The sequence below is a fragment of the Babjeviella inositovora genome (assembly GCF_001661335.1).
Source record: "Babjeviella inositovora NRRL Y-12698 unplaced genomic scaffold BABINscaffold_7, whole genome shotgun sequence".
NCBI lineage: Eukaryota > Fungi > Ascomycota > Pichiomycetes > Serinales > Babjeviella > Babjeviella inositovora.
In genome coordinates this window covers 434,358-450,817 of record NW_017566844.1, presented here as the reverse complement: position 1 = coordinate 450,817, position 16,460 = coordinate 434,358, and the positions used below count along the sequence as shown (strand labels likewise).

The following is a 16,460-nucleotide window of genomic DNA, read 5'->3' as shown; positions in this document are numbered from 1 at the left end:
CCCAGACCCACGCGGCTTGCCAAAGAGACACTATGCTTCGAACCTTAGTTACCGCCGTACGGGTAACATACACAGGGAAAAGCCATTCCTGGAATTAGGTCCGGCAAGCGATCGTTTCTTATTATGGCAGCGCATCGATGCATCTTTATTATTCACATATACTCCTTTAAGCCTCCCAGTCTCATTCACCCTCCCCTTCTGGCCCTCACATCTCTCTCATACGGGGCAAAATAAGCGTTCTACCCCTCCGCTAGCTGCGATTCCTGCCCCATCCATACATCGCCTTACAACGAGTAGACCCCTTGTTGTGAGAGATTCGTTTATACAACGCATTTAAGTACGAAACCGAAAGATAATTTATTCCACCCATGGAGGCGATATCCAAAAAATATCATAAGTTGACCTGTGTCGCTTGCCGGAGGAAGAAAGTAAGTTCAGCTAATATTTTCCTCTCCGTTTCTGGTGGGTATGACCAAATTGCTAACATACACAGGGAAAGTGTGACGGACTTTTTCCTGTCTGCTCTACTTGCAAATCGGCCCACAACGAGAAGTGTGTCTATGATAAGCCTGCATCTATCTCGTATGTGAGGTACCTAGAGAAGCAAGTGGGCCACCTCGATGATGAACTAGCCCGTATGCGAGATTCAATGCCCAACGTTCCTTACAAGTTTATATCCTTGAGTGTACGTCACAATGACTTGTTCTCGGCAGCCTCACAACCTAACCTCCGGCAAAGCTTTAAAAATGAAGTCTCAGACCAGCCCGTGCCTATAACGAACAGCTCCCAGGCCAACCAGGTAGAATCAGCGCCTTCGCCTTTGAATATATCATCGGCCCAGTATGAAGAGTTGACCAAGCGTGCAAACATGCATACCGGCGCTGGGCGCCTTCAGGCAATCTCAGAATATGACTTCTTTTTCCTCCTGCCGGCAGCTGCTTTTTCCCCCTCTTTCCAGGGACCGGAAGACTTGATGGCCTTCAGCATCCGGGACAGTCCCTATTTGTACAGTCTAAGGGAGATGCTCGACTCTTTTGCTTCTAAGCCTCCCTCCAATGTTGAATCCTCTACCAACACGAGTTCTCAGAACCTTCAGCTACTTATTGCCGACGTTGTGGCGATCTCGGATGTGGGAGCTGAGAAATCAATACTTTCCGTGATCAGAAACGCCCTTTCTATGTGCACTGTTGGGTTCCATCGGTGGGGCGAGAGCCCCAACCAGTGGTTGGTGCATGGGTTCCTCTCAAAGCTCATATTAGAGAGCAACGAGAGGATTTCTACCCCAAATAGGCTTTCCTGGGCTGTGTACACGAGTGACATGTATATGGCGCTGCTTATGAACCGGGAATCCAATTTTAAGACATTACCGTTTTCGAGGCCAGACGATATTCAATTCAACCTTTTGGACTTGGTGAGAGTAAAAAACCAGCTGGGGACGGTCCATTATTTGGATACACGCTCTCTTGTGTCCTCAATAGCGAAATATGCGATAATCTTAGGCGATATTTTGTCGGGAGTCCATCTCTTTCTCCCCATTAGAAATGAGTTGTTGGGGTCGTCCAACGCAGTTTACGATTCCGTCCCCAAAATTCTCCGGGCAGAGTATTACTTTGAGGGTGACAAGTTGATGCCGGTGCACTTGTATACCTCGTTATATCTGGTACATTGCGGGATAAGGTACATTTTGCTTGCCCAACAGTTTGAGGAAGGGTTCCAGTCCCAGATCGTCCAAGTGTTCGGGGAAGAGGAGTTAGGTGAAAGGTGCACAAAGTTTCGTCACATGCCAGGCTCTCACAAACAGTCCAACGAGAGTTCTGGTAAGACCACCACGTTTCTGTATATCAATGACAGTGAGATGACAGAATTGGTTGAGATGACGGTGCTGATCGAAGCGTCTCTTGCGCTGAGAAGCTCGGTGAGCTCACCTCCCGAGAATGCCAGTGAGACGGTGATCGGAGATACGTGGCTTCTAACGGTCATTCTTGATCCATTGTGTGCTTTGCTCTCTAATGACTGCTTCATAAAGTATGCAGAACAACAATCAAGCCGTACGGCGGATTCGGGTACGGCCAAGGGGACTGTGTTGAGATTCTTTGTCTGCTTGCTTTCGACGTCTCTTGTGCGACTATCAAACGTGAAAACAGCGCACAGCCCAAAACTCCGAGATGTTCTCGCTGGCTTGAAGGCCCGGCCTCTTAAAGTCTTGAATCGCGCGGAATTCAAAAAGTTCAACACGACGATCAAGTCAGCTATTCGCAAAATCCGTAACCTTCCAACCCCTTCGAAGAGAAATTATGGAACAAAGAGCGACAAGCCCCCGCCGAGGCCGTCCACAAAGAAAAACCGAGTGGATAAACCTGAGGCTGAACTGAAACCCCTGAAGACCCCCAAGGTCGAATTGCTTCCACGGTCAACCCAAAGACAGACTCCAGAACTCCAGTCTCATAGTATGGACAAACCAGGCAACTATTTTTCTCAGCTGAAAGAAGCTCTTGCTCAGCTGTCGTATGTTCATGATGCAGCTACAAAGTCTGGGAGGTTTTTTCCGACCACCCTGTTCCTTTCAACGTTTGACAGCTCCCATAATGGCTCAAAACGCGAAGCGCTGACCATCTCTCGCATTTCCCCCCCCTTCATGGATCGAACGCTGATACCACTTTCAGCGTTTGAAGCGCTGTTTCCAGAAAACTGGCAGATGGAATTCCCTCCGGCCACGTCAATGTCGTTCCATATGCCCATGGCGGCCAATTCCAACGAAGTTCCACCCTTCCATCTGACACTGATCCCTGAACCCCCTCTGCTTAACTCTGGATTATATCAAGGGAGCGGGGTGGATATGGCTTCCTCATCTAGTGCGGTAAGCCAGGAGTTCCACATGGAACAGTTCTCGCTGGACTCAAAGCTTTCAAGGGCTGAACTATACATGTCGTATGGTATGAGAACAGTCAATAATCCTAACGGACTGGAGGAGACCACGGAATATCTGGCTACCAATGCAGGCTTCTCTGATGGTTCTATGTTTCACCACGCGTATGACCGAGACATCTGAGCGCATAGTCTATAGGCCGAAGACTTATATAAACCATTCAAGATGTAAGTCTTGCTATTTGAGAGCAAAGGTACAGGCATAAATACTATGGGCTTTGTGTTCCTCGGCAGATGTTTCCTACATGTCAAGACTGTCGTGTAGGCTGAGGGCTAACCGAGTAACATTAGAACCATAAGTAAAAAAAGAGTTGAACATCGGTTCAAGAACAAGAGAGCCCAATGAAAGTGCGAAGCGCTAGGGGATACACCAATTTCGGTTCCGGGAGACATATTATTCAAACCCATAGACCTTGTTAAACAAGGCTTCGTTGAACCACCGTTTAGCCACCAGGGCATGTAGCACGGCGATTTCAGGTTCAAAGTCGGAGGGCTGGAAAATATCGCACAAGGCATCAAAGTTCCAGCCAGTAACGCCCGCCTCTTTCATCTCAACGTTGTATCGTAGCATTAATTCCCACATTCCCAAAAGCGAGCAAAGGATTCTTCCGGTGATCAACTGGCTGTCTACATTTAGAGCTTGTCCTGCCAGAACGATGTCCATTGCACCGAGACCCCCGTTAGCTAATTGGGCTTTCTGGACAACCAAGTTCTCTCTATTCTGATCCTCATCCGAAGAATAAATGGCAGCAATGTTTTCTAACACACACCATAATTCTCTTTGTGAGTTCTTGTTCAACCCAGAAGCCTCTAAGGGTTTGATACTAGGCAATCCTGAGGCTTTTGACTCTAGGAGAATAAGTAAGAGATGCAAGAATCTCAAGTTTTCCTCGAAGCTCTGGTCGTGGAGCGCTTTTATATGGTTGGACAAAACAGAGGAGACTAGCCCTATGGCGGCTCCAAACTCCCGTTTAACTACGAGTATGGATAAAACGCCGTAACAGAGAATGGAAACCTTCTTGACCTCCATGACGCGTTGTTCTTTCAGCGCGCCGATGAGACTTAATCTCACGCGGTACACCATCTTGTAGTACTCATTGACGATACTGAATGCAGTAGCAGTCGTGTATTTCACTCTAAGCAAGGAGAGCTGCAACCCAAAAGGCGTTTCGCTGGCTTCGTTCTTCAGTGGAACTTGCGTCTCTGGCTCTTGAACGCCCAGACGGACCAGCAAATGAATAGCTTCCGCGAGGTTGGTACCCTCTCTGCGTGCTACAAGCTTTGATTCCTGGAAGAGGTGGTTCAATCGTAGCTGCCACAACAGGTAGAGGGTTTTGTGGTCAGACGAGCCTCTGATGGCGTGATAGAGGTCTGTTGCTATCTTATCGCTCTCTGGCTATCCCCGCGTTAGTAGTCTGAGTAAGAGGACACGGAAGTCCGAACGTACAGCGCAAAATAGCGATTCTCGTGATAATTCTTCCACTGGCATGAGTCTTCCAGATATAACACCGGGTAGCTCAGAGCTTTCTTGCAGCTTGGTCTCAAGAGAGTTCTCTCTGCGTTTATTGATAGTGATACTATGAGCCGCACGTTTGCTTACATAATCAGTAGCTACGCAACTCTTTTCTTCATGATAAACGGTGTTGTTAGTAGATGGTAGCTAGTACTAAGGACATGCAATGTAATCATCTTATATAGGCATTATGCATTAAGTAGCCACCTTATACAAGTATTATGAATTTAGGGACTTGGTTTATTGCGCTCAACATCGATGTACGGTTCACCTTTTGTCGGTCTGGCTTTTGATTCGGAGTCTGGTTTTTCACATCACGTGTCCGTCAAAACTCAACCACAACAAAAATGCACTTTGCTACCGCCGTCTCTTCCATCCATCGATCATATAATACCGTACAATGTCCAAGCCTAACGAATCAGGGATCAAGCTCCCGCCTATTTCCTTTTTATCCTCATTAAACAACCCGCAGCCTTCGACGTCGCCCCCACGGCCTGTCGCAGCGTCGCCACAAGGCTACGTCGCCGGCCCGCGTTACAGCTTTGGGGCCAACACCGAGGATCATGTGTTGAAGAGACCCAAAATCGAGCTATCCACTGGCATCAGCCTTCCCAGACCGATTTTGGATATTGACAGACGAAAGCAAAACGAGGACGAGCCGTACCCGGCCGGCACCTTTGGCCAGGCTTTGCCCTCAGTAAACGCTCTCCCGCACCTCTCACAGCCATTCGCTGAATCCAGCGCGGCGCAGACGCTTTTAAATCCGCTCAATTCGCCGCCTAAGCCTGATGTGGACGACACCATCGTGAACAAGTCACTTGTGGAGGACACCATCGTCAGCAAATCGCTTGTGGAGGACACCATCCTCGCAAACAAGTCTACAAACGACGATACCCAAATTGCGGACCAGACGATTCTTCCAGCCCACTCAGAGCGCCAGGACATACTTGATAGGGCCAGCTCCCCCCCTGCGACCAAGGAGGATATCTTGAACGGAGATGCACGGAGTGGAAAAGGGTTTGTGCGGGCAGCCACCACGTATGACAACTCGGATATCCTCACATTTATCCAGAAGTTCCCCCGCAGACATCTCGGGGCGATTATGTACACCTCAAAACCGACGCCGGAATCGCTGCCGTTGCATTTGAATTTGACTCCAGAGGACTTGTTCCGCATGCGCAAGCGGCAGAAGGCGTACAGACAGAAAGAGAGCGGGACAGTGCGGGTGATTCCGCTTTTGCCTGTGTTGTCCAACTATCTCAACTGTCTCATCGACATCAAGATCCCGTACCACTACTTGTTGCAGAAGGAGGAGATCTGGGACCGGCGCCAGGTGTGGGGGACCCAGATCTATACCGATGACAGCGACGTGTTGAACATCTTAAAGCACATGGGCGTGTTTGGTTCCTTCAATCCGTATGTAGACCGGATTGCGCGTGCGGAGGAGACGGAGGAAGCGACTTGCAACGATTTTCTCCGCTTGGATGTCCTGGGTGCGGTCAGGAAGTCGATCCAGTACAATCTCAACTTGAAGAAGGCTCTCGTGAAAAGCGGGCACGTGGCAGGCGACTCTATCAATAACAACCACGTCATCGGCGACTTGACTGTGACGCTTCTCGTGCTTCCTCCGTTGACGGCATATCATGGGAGGTTCCAGAACGGGATCAACTCGCGGCTGTGGACCGAGTCGCCTCATAACGGGATGAGTATTGCGGTTTACGGTATCAGCTTTGAGAATCTTAACGAGTCGGCGGCGGATAGTCATTATTACCACAAGCAGGGTATGAAGGAGGTGGAGGAGGTGAAGGTGGCGGGAGTGAGAACAAGGGCGGGTGCGTAGTATGTGAAGGCAAGCAAAGGCAGATGAAAGCAGGCAGAGACAAGGAAAGACAGGTGGAGGCAAGCGATTGAGGTGCAAGTTAAGCCGGGTGTGATTCAGCAGCTCTCAAGACTAAAAGAGTGGGTAGCACGAGCCAAGGCCGCGATAGTCGAGACACTCGAGGAATGGGCTGAATAAACATAGAACGCCAATGTCAGAAAAGGATGCTCTTGGATACAGCGTATTCATGTTAAACTTTACGGTATATCGTACTGCTTTTGTGGTAAATACCATGTTTTAGCACTGGTGAAATACCTGGGAATTATATGTGCAATTCAGTAATTCTGCTTAGCAAACCTGTGAGATTAATGGGATGGAGATTCCGGTTGTGTAGGCTGAGCGCTTGATAATATATTTTTAAATTGGACTAGAAGTCGCAAATATCCATAATATAGTTTCGAGACACATGTGAGATGTAATTTTTGTACCCGGGAGTTCATCGATATGCACCGGTGAATAGCTTTTATACCATGGGCATTGAGAGACCGTTGGGTACCACTATAATCTATTATCTATCGTTATATCCCTCAATTATACATCATTATACCTCTCAATCATACATTATTTCTCTCAATAATGTATTATTATAGTCCTCCATCATGTATCATTAGTCCTTTATTGTATATGATTTGTAGAGATATCAAAAAGGCCTTATAACCATTAACAACTCGGATACCTTAGTGGGTTGCTAAAAAAACATCAATCTTGAAAGTGTTCTTGAATTTCCAACCTCAATGTGTCCTAGAATATTCCATTTTCGAAATGTATAGTTATGACAGGCATCTAGAATGTTTCGTCGAAAGTACGAGTCCAAAATAAACGGAGGAAAATTCGTTGTGCCATATGAGCAGTGCAAGTTTATAACAGCAAAAAAACAAGTCGGATTCTAGATCAAATGTTTCAGAACGACAAGCTACTAAGGAAAAAAAGGATGTATAAAGGTATCTCACCTAATCGTACGAACCTTAAAGCTTCGACTGAAAGATCGCGCTGGGTTTTATAGTATTCTGTATCATTCGCCGTGAACAGGATTTCTTCTCGATTAGCTACGGAAAGCTGCTGTTTAAGTGGTCCGACGAAGGGCGAACTCAGATCTCGTTACCAGGCCCCCACCACGAAAGCAGTACTAAACGTTTTACGATACGCTCTAGTCGGCTTAGAACTCATACCCCGAGTTCAGATAAGCTAGTGTCAACTACGATAGCTATCCATACTCACCAGATTTCGATAACACCTACAATTTAGATCGTTTTATCATGTAGCATGAAACTGTATTTATTTTTAACGTGAAAGGAGAAGATAAGCCGGAGCGCAAGCGCTAGTCTACGCTCTAATCCAAAGAGGAGGCACCGGTAATAATATCGACCAATTCGTTGGTAATGACGGCCTGTCTGGTACGGTTGTACAAGATCCCCAACTTGTTGATGATTTCGGAAGCGTTCTTGGACGCGTTGTCCATGGCGTTTCTTCTGGCGGAAATCTCGGCGGCGTGGCCTTCAGCCATAGCGGCGTAGATAGCGTTGGCCAACGAGAATTCGGAAAGGGTCTCTGGGGTCTTGGCATCAATATCTAAGTCGTAGGAAGACAAGAGTGGAGAGGCTTCAATGGCGGAAGCAGAGAAGATTGGGACGATCTCTGGGGTGAAAGAGACACCGGAGACAAACTTGTTGTAGATGATCTCAACCTGGTCGTACTCTTCGCCCAAGGTCTTGATAGCGTCGGCAATAGCGGCAGCCTCAGAGAAGGTTGGGGTGTCCTTACCGACACCGTTGACGGCGAGGACCAAACTATCGGCATGGGTTCTCATAATCTGCTGCTTGATCTTGTCACCGATGGCAACAACGCTAACGGTACCAGGCAAGCTGTTGATTCTGTTTCTGGTGGCCTTGGCGACTTGGGAGTGGATGGAACCACACAACCCCTTGTCGGAGGTGATAGAGACAATCAAACTCTTGGTTGGTTCAGTGGTGGCGGCCGTCTCGGCGTGCTTGTAGACGGCGGTGTCAGCACCCTGGTAGACTCTACCGGAGTTCATGGCGATCTGGGCCTTGTTCAACTTGGTGGAGGCAACAATCTTCATGGTCTTGGTGATCTTCTCAATGTTCTTAATAGACTTAAGACGCATTTCGATTTCACGCAAAGTGGCGTAGTTTCTGAGAGAGAGTTAGTAGCATTCAAAAGGATGTAGTCGTGAAGAGTAGTGCCATGGATGGTGGAGTACATAAGGATGGTATGGAAATGGCAGAAGGATACTAGCAAAAGGATACCAGTGATAATAGGATACCCCTAGGATTGAAGTATAGTTGATAGGATACTCCCAGGATTGAAATATAGTTGATAGGATACTCCCAGGAAAGAAGTATGGTTGATAGAATCTTTCAATTATGAATGCTGCTATTTCCACCAAGGCAGGAATTGGAGAGCTAGAAGTCTGTTCCAACAGCTATACCTTCTTTGGGCCATCCAATATTGTTCCATCCAATGTTTTTCCATTCAATGTTGTTCCATTCAATGTTCCATCGTCAGACCAATTTAGAGACAAATCTTCACGACACAATTTTCAGGACATACCTAGCTTGGGCACCGGCGGCACCACGAACAGCATTAGTACCTAAACGAAACATCTTGGACTGATTTATTTAGGTTGAGAGCAAGTCAAATAGTCTATGGGCGACACAGTGTGGTGTTTTGTACGGGGCAATTTACGTGTTGGGTGCGCGCTCTACGATTCGGTAGCGTTCCTAACAAAAAAGTTCGAGACACACCGGTGAAGTCGGACAAAATTTCATTGGCCCAACCGCCGGGTAGGGGGGATTCAAGGGACGGGGATTACTCGTACACGTGTAACACCCAGACCAGCACGTGTTTGCGCACGTGCCATGTCGGCGCCTCTCGATAAGGTTGCTCAGTGCATGGGATGAAAGCAATACGAGTTCGAGGTGTCATTCAGCACCCTCTTATTTCCAGCTATTCAGGAACGTTCTATCACTTATCCCTGGCTGCTACTAAAACAGTCATGTCACTATTATCATCTTCTAAGAAAAACGTCAAGTACAACGTGTCGTTGTCGTTCCAGGAGCTTACCAACGTTCCCCAGCCGGTGGGGTCCTGTGTGATCAAGTACTTTGCCTCCTCCAGCGCCACAAACGACCTCAAGGCCCTCAAAAACAAGCCGACTCCGCCCTGTAAGATCCTGAACTTCAAATGCCGCATCAACTATGAGACAAAGTTCCGTTCCACGTTGGCGATCAACGCCAAGTCAGGCAAGCTCGCCAAGGAAAAGAAGTTGGTGTTGCTCATGTACTACTCGACTACCGAGGGAGATGCTACTGTGCAGGCTCTTGGACGTCTGAAGTTGGAGTACATGGGCCGTGTGGAAATTAACTTGTCTGAGTTCCTTCATGATCACGCCAACCAGGCAGAGACCCACCGTTACTTGCTCCAGGACGCCAAGGTGAACTCCATTTTGACCTTGAAGCTCGGGCTCACACCTGTAGACGTCTCTAACTCATTAATTGGGCTGTCTCCTAGCAGAACTTCTACTAGCAACTCCAGCTTCGTCTCTACCAACACTGCTAGCGATAATGACAGTGCTCTGGGGTTGCACTCATCCTCTTCCGGATTGCTTCCTGATAAGCGGACCCTCCGAACTTCCCAGTCGTATGGCTCGGTTCCACCGTCCCCGCTCCTGGAGGTTACCTCAGATTCAGGCTCGGCCTCGCGCCAGCTGACTTCTAAACCCCACGCGTTGAAACACGCGCTTAGCCAATCGTCGTCCCCCACCGCTTCCTCGATCAACGAGTCGGACAGCAGAGCGTCATTGGACTCGGCCCGGAAGGGGATCTTCATTGCAAGCGCTAAGCCGCTGATCCACCATAAGACTCAGTCTCCAAACGCTGACGTGGTGAAGCCGCTCATCATCGACCCTATCATCAATAAATTCTACAACAAGATATGCGATATCTCGTGGGACCAGCGACAGGGCGAGTTCTCGCCACAGGAGTGTGTGGATGACATCTTCAACGGAGGCACCGGCTGGGCCAAGAATGAAGATGGCGTTTATTTGATCGACCAAAGGCAGGCCGCATCTGATTACGCAAACGAGTTAGAAAATGAAGACCACCTCCCATGGCTCGTAGGGTCGACGACCGGCGATGATACCAAGGAGTTTGCGGGTGGCTACAAGTACAGGGATAACGGTAAAACGGGTTTGGTATACGAAGAGGGGGTCAGACTGGACATGAGGAGCTGGACTATCAATTCTGTGTCTTGAGGAATAGAAATGGGTATCCAAAGTATGGTAAAGATTAAAACGACACGTTTGGTATAATGCCAAGGGACGTTTTCCGCTTTGAGCCGCCCAAGCGTTAGAAAGCCCTACAGGCTGTATATAAAGTATGGTTTCGGCATTGTCCTTCCAGCTTCCTCAGATGACTGAGGCCCCCAGTTTTGATTGATTATATGCATCGTGTGTGACTGCAAATATATTTTCTAAACCACACCTCTTGGACGAGTATTTTGGCGTACTGTTTAATAAATGAAAAAGAGCCATAATGGGGCTTTGCTCGTCTATGAATCGTAAACCTACTTTTCTTAATCTGGTAATCATAAGCGCCATCCCGAGTCAAAATTTATCCTGGTGACACTAGTGTTAGGCTGCCTATCGACAATAACCATCAGCGACGCAAAGATTTGAGAGATGGCGCAAGGGTATGATGCTTATTACCTGCAATGATGTGTTCCCTGTAATGAAGTGTTCCCTGTAATGAATTGTCCCCCGTAATAATTTATCTCCTTCCATTTAATAGGTTTCCATGAATTATATAACTAGTGATTTCCCCTTTCCCGTCAAGGCAAGACTGAAGAATCTTATGCATTTTCTCAACACTGGAGGATATCTTCCGCACCTCTACGTTTGCCTCTCACACCACGCCTCATGCGAATAGAGCTAAAATCCCATTAAATATTTCTGTAATTCCAACCTGACAAAGTATCTGACCGCTATTTGGCACTGCCTCGTTGCCCCACCCATGTTTTCCGTCTTCCGGCAATAACCGTCAGGGTTTACCCACGGTGCTTCAAAGCCCAGCTCTGAGTCATAGTGCATGCATCGGGGATGGCCTGCATGGGGCTGCCTACCAGAGGCTTACTGATAAAACAGAGTATTTATAGTCAACTCTTTCCACTTTTCCAAACTTGTAGTTTTCTATCCTGGTTCACCTTCCTTTACCATGACATCCGCAAAATTCTCCCGCAGTCTCACCAGCACCGAACACTTCTTCAGGACTCGTTCCATCACCCAGTTCTACTCGAACTTCCAGATGGCCACCACGTACTCCCAGCCAGTGAACGACCTCTCTCTTCTCTACAGAGCTTTGAGAAAAACCTTGATTGACTACCCCATCTTGCTCACCAATGTCTTTGATAGAGATGGAGCTGATGGAGCGTATAGTATCTTCAAGGTTATCGAGCAACCTCTCAAGTTTTCAGACGTTGTTTTCGTCAGACCTGGCGCCTCGGAGGAACAGTCGCCCGACAAGGAGCTTAGAGCTATTGCAGGAGACATCCCAAGGGTCTCTGAAAAGTTCATGAAAGAGATTTACAAAACACGGTTCACCTTGAACCTCGAGGACCAAATTTTGCTCCAGGTACATGTGGTGGATCAATTCACCCTTTGTTTTGTCTTCGAGCACATTTATGCGGATGGATTACCGGGGGTGTTCTTTAATGAGTTATTTATTGAAAACTTGGCTTACATAAGTGACTCCAAGAATGACGAGGACTATGCACAAAAATACGGGTATTTGGGGGGCTGCGACAGAGATATCCACTCGGACGCTATTCTCTTCGACTTTAAGACAGATCAGGGCTTAATTGTCAATTCGTTGCCGCCACCGATCGATAACTACCTTCCACCCCTCCACCTCGATTATGCGAATGGCGACCCAAACTTTTTTGACAAGCAGGTTCCACTTTCTGTGTCTAGTGACCGGTTGAAGAAATGGCCAGGCCTCTTTCCCAAAGCGGGGAACTTTTCGTTGGTTCAGAAATTGGTCAATATAACTACCGAAGACACCGATAGAATCGTGGCAAACTGCCGTTCTCACCAAGTGTCCTTGACCTCCTTCTTGAAAGTTGTGCACAGCTTAACGTTGTACCCTCTCTTCGGAGATGAGTACTACACCACCCAAAGAGTGGCCGTCAACTTGAGAAGGCATCTTTATAAGCTCAAGGCGGATGACCTTCCACTGGACGACGAGATTTTGCCGTATTTGAACGACCCAAAGTTAAAGTTCTGGGGGTGCTGTGCTCACGCAGGGCTTCCCGAGCCAATGGCTCCGATTAAGAGCTTCTCCTGGGAAATTGTTCAGAAAATCCACGGCCACTTGCAGGAGACCATTGTCAATAACAAGTTGAACCACACGTTTACCGATTTCAAGGAACACAAGGACGCGGGAAGGGATGTTGAGTTTTTCACACGCGGCTTAAAGAAGCCAAGACCTGATGCTGTTAAGATTTCCAACTTAGGGCTTGTCAAAACTCCAGTATACGAGGTGGGACCTGAAGCCACCCCCTGGACAATCGAAGATGTCGTCTTCACCCAAGATACGGGTGTGTTAGGCGCCGATTTTGTTCTCAGTATGTTATCCACGAGGAAGGGTGGGTTGAACATTGTTGAAACGTATATTGATCACTACGAACCGGACGAGGAGAGCGCTGCAAAGTACAAGCATTTGACCGGGGATAACTTGGACTGGATCTCGGTTAACTTCAGGAAAAACATTCTTGAGTTTGGTCTAGCCTAAGCTTAGTCGCTTTTCCCGGGAATTACATAAAATCTAGTTGATAGAAACTGCTTACAGACTACCTGGATTGCTGAATACCTAAGCTAGCGTTAAATTTGCCTTATAGTTCAGACTAGATGTAGTGACGATATGCAGACTACTTTACGGGAGTGTCTCTACTAAGAGTCTGGTTCATGTCACGGGTAGAATTGGATTCCATTTAGTCTAATCCTGAGAAAACGCTGATAGTGGAGAGGAGCTGGAGATGGCGGATAATGAACAGCCCCCCTTAGTGATTATTTTAGAAAATTTCTCTCTTTGCTTATGGCTACCTCATCGAAACTGGTCTGGGTCGGAGATTGTCGAAGTTGTGTTAGTGAGAGATTACGCTTGTATATCTTTCCTAGTTGTATTTATAGAAGTTTGAGAGAAAAATGGTTTGTTCCTGGTGTAAAAAGGGTATGAAATTTTGAATTTTCAGAAGGAAGGCTAGCGTTTTTTCGTCTATGTCTTTTGGACTCAGAGATTGTTCACATCGTTGTTTACTCATCATTAAGTTCAGTCTCATACCTCGCAGCGGAGTCGAACTCGTAACCTATTCTATTATGCAGACTTGCAGAAGAGACCGGGTTACCAATTCGGCCACAGAGCGTGTCGATAGATTACAAATAGGTGGCTAACGCATACAATCTTCTAAAGCTGATTAAATGCAGGCTTGAACTTCACCGATCCTTATAAGCTGGGACATAAACCCAGCTGCAGTTGAATTTTACACGGATTATAGTGAACCAAGACTCGTTAATGTTTATTGACCTTTAATTTCCAAGAGACTTCAAACCTCTATCACGTCCTGAAAAAGTTAGACGAAGCGGTTGCTACTGCATTTGTGTGATGGAAAATAAAGGCAGGTATGGTATTACATGCATATCGGTTCGCCTGTGAGCATTTGTTCTTGGTTTTGGCATTGGGGTCGTGTGATAGTACCCAAATTTCGATCAGGTAAAAGCTGGTATAGCCCTCCTGAAACGAAAAGTTTTTCGTCTTGATGCGCCATGATTTTATGCCAACAGCTGACCTCTTTGTCTTCCATCAAATCCCTAATGAAGGTGATCTATGTTTTACGCATTTTTACGTGCAATATACAACTGGAGGTATGATAGTGTACCGATAGGGCCTGATCTGGGACTAAATTCTTATGTGACGGGACATTGAACAGGGTACACGCTTTATGCATCGATGGCTTGTAAGGTGTGCCTTGTGAAATAGTGACACTATCGTTTTGTCGATAACAGCTTTTGTAGGGTTGTACCCTAGCTCAGTAATCAATACCCATTGGGCTATACTGCTTTAATGATAACCTAAGTTCTCCTCGAATGAAACTTCACCTCTGGAAAACTTGCATACGCATTCCTTGCAGCACTATAAATTTGCCATCCATCCCTTTCACTTCCTCCCATTGATCTTGCGAGTTGGAACCGGTTTAATATCAATAAAATATGGACCTAAGATTATCAGATACAGACTAGTTGTTTAGAAACTACCACCCACCCGCCCCCTCGTTCTTGTCAAAGGATTACCTGTCTTTGTCTGGCAAGATGGTGATTGTCACTAGTGGTAACTCTAGTGTAGACTTAGAAGCTGTCAAGCTCTTGGGTGTAACCGGAGCTAAAATATACATCTTTTTTAGAAACGAAGCCAGCACCCTTCAGGCGATCGAGGACATCAAAAAGACTATCAAGAATGCGGATATGCACTTTGTGAAGGTTGATTTGAGCGACTTGATCGCTATAAAGCCTGCCTCCGAGGAGTTATTGGCACGGGAATCCAGGTTGGACCTTGCGATCCACAACGCAGGTGTAATGGCCCCGCCAAAAGGCTCCACTTCCGCTCAAGGTTGCGAGTTGCAGTTAGGGACCAATACATATGCCGTTCACATATATAGGTATATATGAGTTCGATGATTTTCTTTGCAGATACCTTGCTTTATACAGCAAAGTGCATATTGTTTTAACGAGATACCCCGAGAGTTGTTACTACTCAATATCCTGTCAGCCTCAAATTAAGATCAAATTTATTGCACAAATCTGTATTAGAGGCTTTAATCAAACCTAACAATGGTTCAAGCACAGCAATCAACAGCAGAGAATATCACCAGGAACGCTCACACGCACGTAGACCGGTCTGTTGATACAGTAATAATTTTACAAAGACAATACCTGGTATGTAAAATAGGTAACAGTAGATATAATTAGTCAAGGAATGCATTTCATTGGTATGATATATACAAACCGAAGAGGAACTGAGGTTCTATTATGGCCAAATGACGATGTTGTAAAACCAGCCTGAGAAAAAGCATACAGAAATGTCATACGATAATCCCCGCCAACTCCATCGTAACACACATAAGGTGGTCCCCCACCCTGGGCCATATCACTAACTATGACCCTTACAGTTTTTTTACGTATATTGCCAGTGAAAACGTAGCTAGGGGATACAACTATGCCCTGGATTTACTACACAGCATGACTTTACAAATGCTAATACTAGCTTTACGAGCGGGAGTGCATGTATATGCACCCTGTCGTATAATGGCTTCCAAATGCCATAATTTGTTTAACGGTGATTTCAGCGTTAATGTTTTCACCACACATCCAGTGGAATCGTATAACAAGAACTCTGTAACAGTTAATGCTTTTACAGAGTATTAATAACCTATAGCTAAACTTATAGACGTATGACGACCCGACGGAGAACCAACCATCGTCGCGTGAATCCAAACTACGGCTCCCAGTCACATCAGAATAGGAGTATGTACAGGAAATGTCACAACACCAATCATGTTGCACTCCTTTTCTAGTGACCGGAGAATTTAGGCAAACAAATGTCCTCCTATGCAGCGTAACTGACAGCTCGCACTGAGGGACATTGACGGAAGACCTGCAGTAGGGATAACACACCTGCACAGGCCGCAGATCCAGCGATTAACACCAGTCTGAACCGGTTATCCGCGGCAACCTTTTAGGGCCTTGAACCGCCCTTGTTTACGGGTTGGTACTTCTGCATTTCCCAAGACATCACACGACCTATATGGTGCCCCTACGCTTAGTCTTGACGTGTACTGCATATAAAGCACCTAACGCAAGGGCGACGTCCGTCCTCTTACCCGATCTGGAGATAACTAAAATGAGAGGGGTGGCCGTTGTTCAAGCAACTACCAATGCTTACCATATGGACGACTTGCGACGTCCCTGAATCTTCGCTCAGCCTTTTTTTCCTAGATCTATATTCGATTGGCCTAGGACTACTCTGTATAACCTCCGAGTTTTACGGGGCTGCTCGCGCGTACTATGACTTTGAT

At 46.8% G+C, this 16,460-nt stretch overlaps 6 protein-coding genes across 6 annotated transcripts; 4 read left to right on the top strand and 2 right to left on the bottom strand.

The window, feature by feature from the left end:
• Positions 1–214: 214 nt before the first annotated feature.
• Positions 215–3,526, top strand: BABINDRAFT_161889 (uncharacterized protein). Its single transcript, XM_019129060.1, has one exon. It carries the CDS (start codon positions 650–652, stop codon positions 3,047–3,049), a length of 2,400 nt encoding a protein of 799 aa, XP_018984819.1. The 5' UTR covers positions 215–649; the 3' UTR covers positions 3,050–3,526.
• On the bottom strand, positions 3,320–4,414 carry BABINDRAFT_167347 (uncharacterized protein; the record flags this gene model as incomplete). The annotated part of the gene is made up of 2 exons (XM_019130511.1): positions 3,320–4,321; positions 4,373–4,414. The coding sequence occupies 2 exons, from the start codon at positions 4,412–4,414 to the stop codon at positions 3,320–3,322; spliced, it is 1,044 nt and encodes a 347-aa protein (XP_018984818.1).
• A 393-nt stretch (positions 4,415–4,807) lies between these two features.
• RXT3 (Rxt3p) lies at positions 4,808–6,719 on the top strand. Its single transcript, XM_019129059.1, has one exon. It carries the CDS (start codon positions 4,839–4,841, stop codon positions 6,276–6,278), a length of 1,440 nt encoding a protein of 479 aa, XP_018984817.1. The 5' UTR covers positions 4,808–4,838; the 3' UTR covers positions 6,279–6,719.
• An 895-nt stretch (positions 6,720–7,614) lies between these two features.
• ATP3 (F1F0 ATP synthase subunit gamma) lies at positions 7,615–8,945 on the bottom strand. Its single transcript, XM_019129058.1, has 2 exons — positions 8,889–8,945; positions 7,615–8,470 (listed from the first exon to the last, which is right to left on the bottom strand). The coding sequence occupies exons 1-2, from the start codon at positions 8,939–8,941 to the stop codon at positions 7,648–7,650; spliced, it is 876 nt and encodes a 291-aa protein (XP_018984816.1). The 5' UTR covers positions 8,942–8,945; the 3' UTR covers positions 7,615–7,647.
• A 388-nt stretch (positions 8,946–9,333) lies between these two features.
• BABINDRAFT_176389 (uncharacterized protein) lies at positions 9,334–10,877 on the top strand (the record flags this gene model as incomplete). The annotated part of the gene is made up of 1 exon (XM_019131014.1): positions 9,334–10,877. The coding sequence occupies one exon, from the start codon at positions 9,334–9,336 to the stop codon at positions 10,588–10,590; it is 1,257 nt and encodes a 418-aa protein (XP_018984815.1). The 3' UTR covers positions 10,591–10,877.
• A 651-nt stretch (positions 10,878–11,528) lies between these two features.
• Positions 11,529–16,114, top strand: BABINDRAFT_13818 (uncharacterized protein). Its single transcript, XM_019127114.1, has 3 exons — positions 11,529–13,107; positions 14,637–14,958; positions 15,833–16,114. The coding sequence occupies exons 1-3, from the start codon at positions 11,549–11,551 to the stop codon at positions 15,905–15,907; spliced, it is 1,956 nt and encodes a 651-aa protein (XP_018984814.1). The 5' UTR covers positions 11,529–11,548; the 3' UTR covers positions 15,908–16,114.
• The last annotated feature ends 346 nt before the right edge of the window (positions 16,115–16,460 follow it).

Excerpts from the sequence above, each read along its gene's own strand:
- ATP3 (XM_019129058.1), bottom strand. The coding sequence starts at position 8,941 with ATGTTTCGTTTAGGTACTAATGCTGTTCGTGGTGCCGCCGGTGCCCAA. Across the intron at positions 8,471-8,888 it reads GCCGCCGGTGCCCAAGCTAG|AAACTACGCCACTTTGCGTG; the intron begins GTATGTCCTGAA and ends ACTCTCTCTCAG.
- RXT3 (XM_019129059.1), top strand. The coding sequence starts at position 4,839 with ATGTCCAAGCCTAACGAATCAGGGATCAAGCTCCCGCCTATTTCCTTT.
- BABINDRAFT_161889 (XM_019129060.1), top strand. The coding sequence starts at position 650 with ATGCCCAACGTTCCTTACAAGTTTATATCCTTGAGTGTACGTCACAAT.
- BABINDRAFT_13818 (XM_019127114.1), top strand. The coding sequence starts at position 11,549 with ATGACATCCGCAAAATTCTCCCGCAGTCTCACCAGCACCGAACACTTC. Across the intron at positions 13,108-14,636 it reads TTCAGGAAAAACATTCTTGA|AAACTACCACCCACCCGCCC; the intron begins GTTTGGTCTAGC and ends CTAGTTGTTTAG. Across the intron at positions 14,959-15,832 it reads TTGCGATCCACAACGCAGGT|ACGTATGACGACCCGACGGA; the intron begins GTAATGGCCCCG and ends CTAAACTTATAG.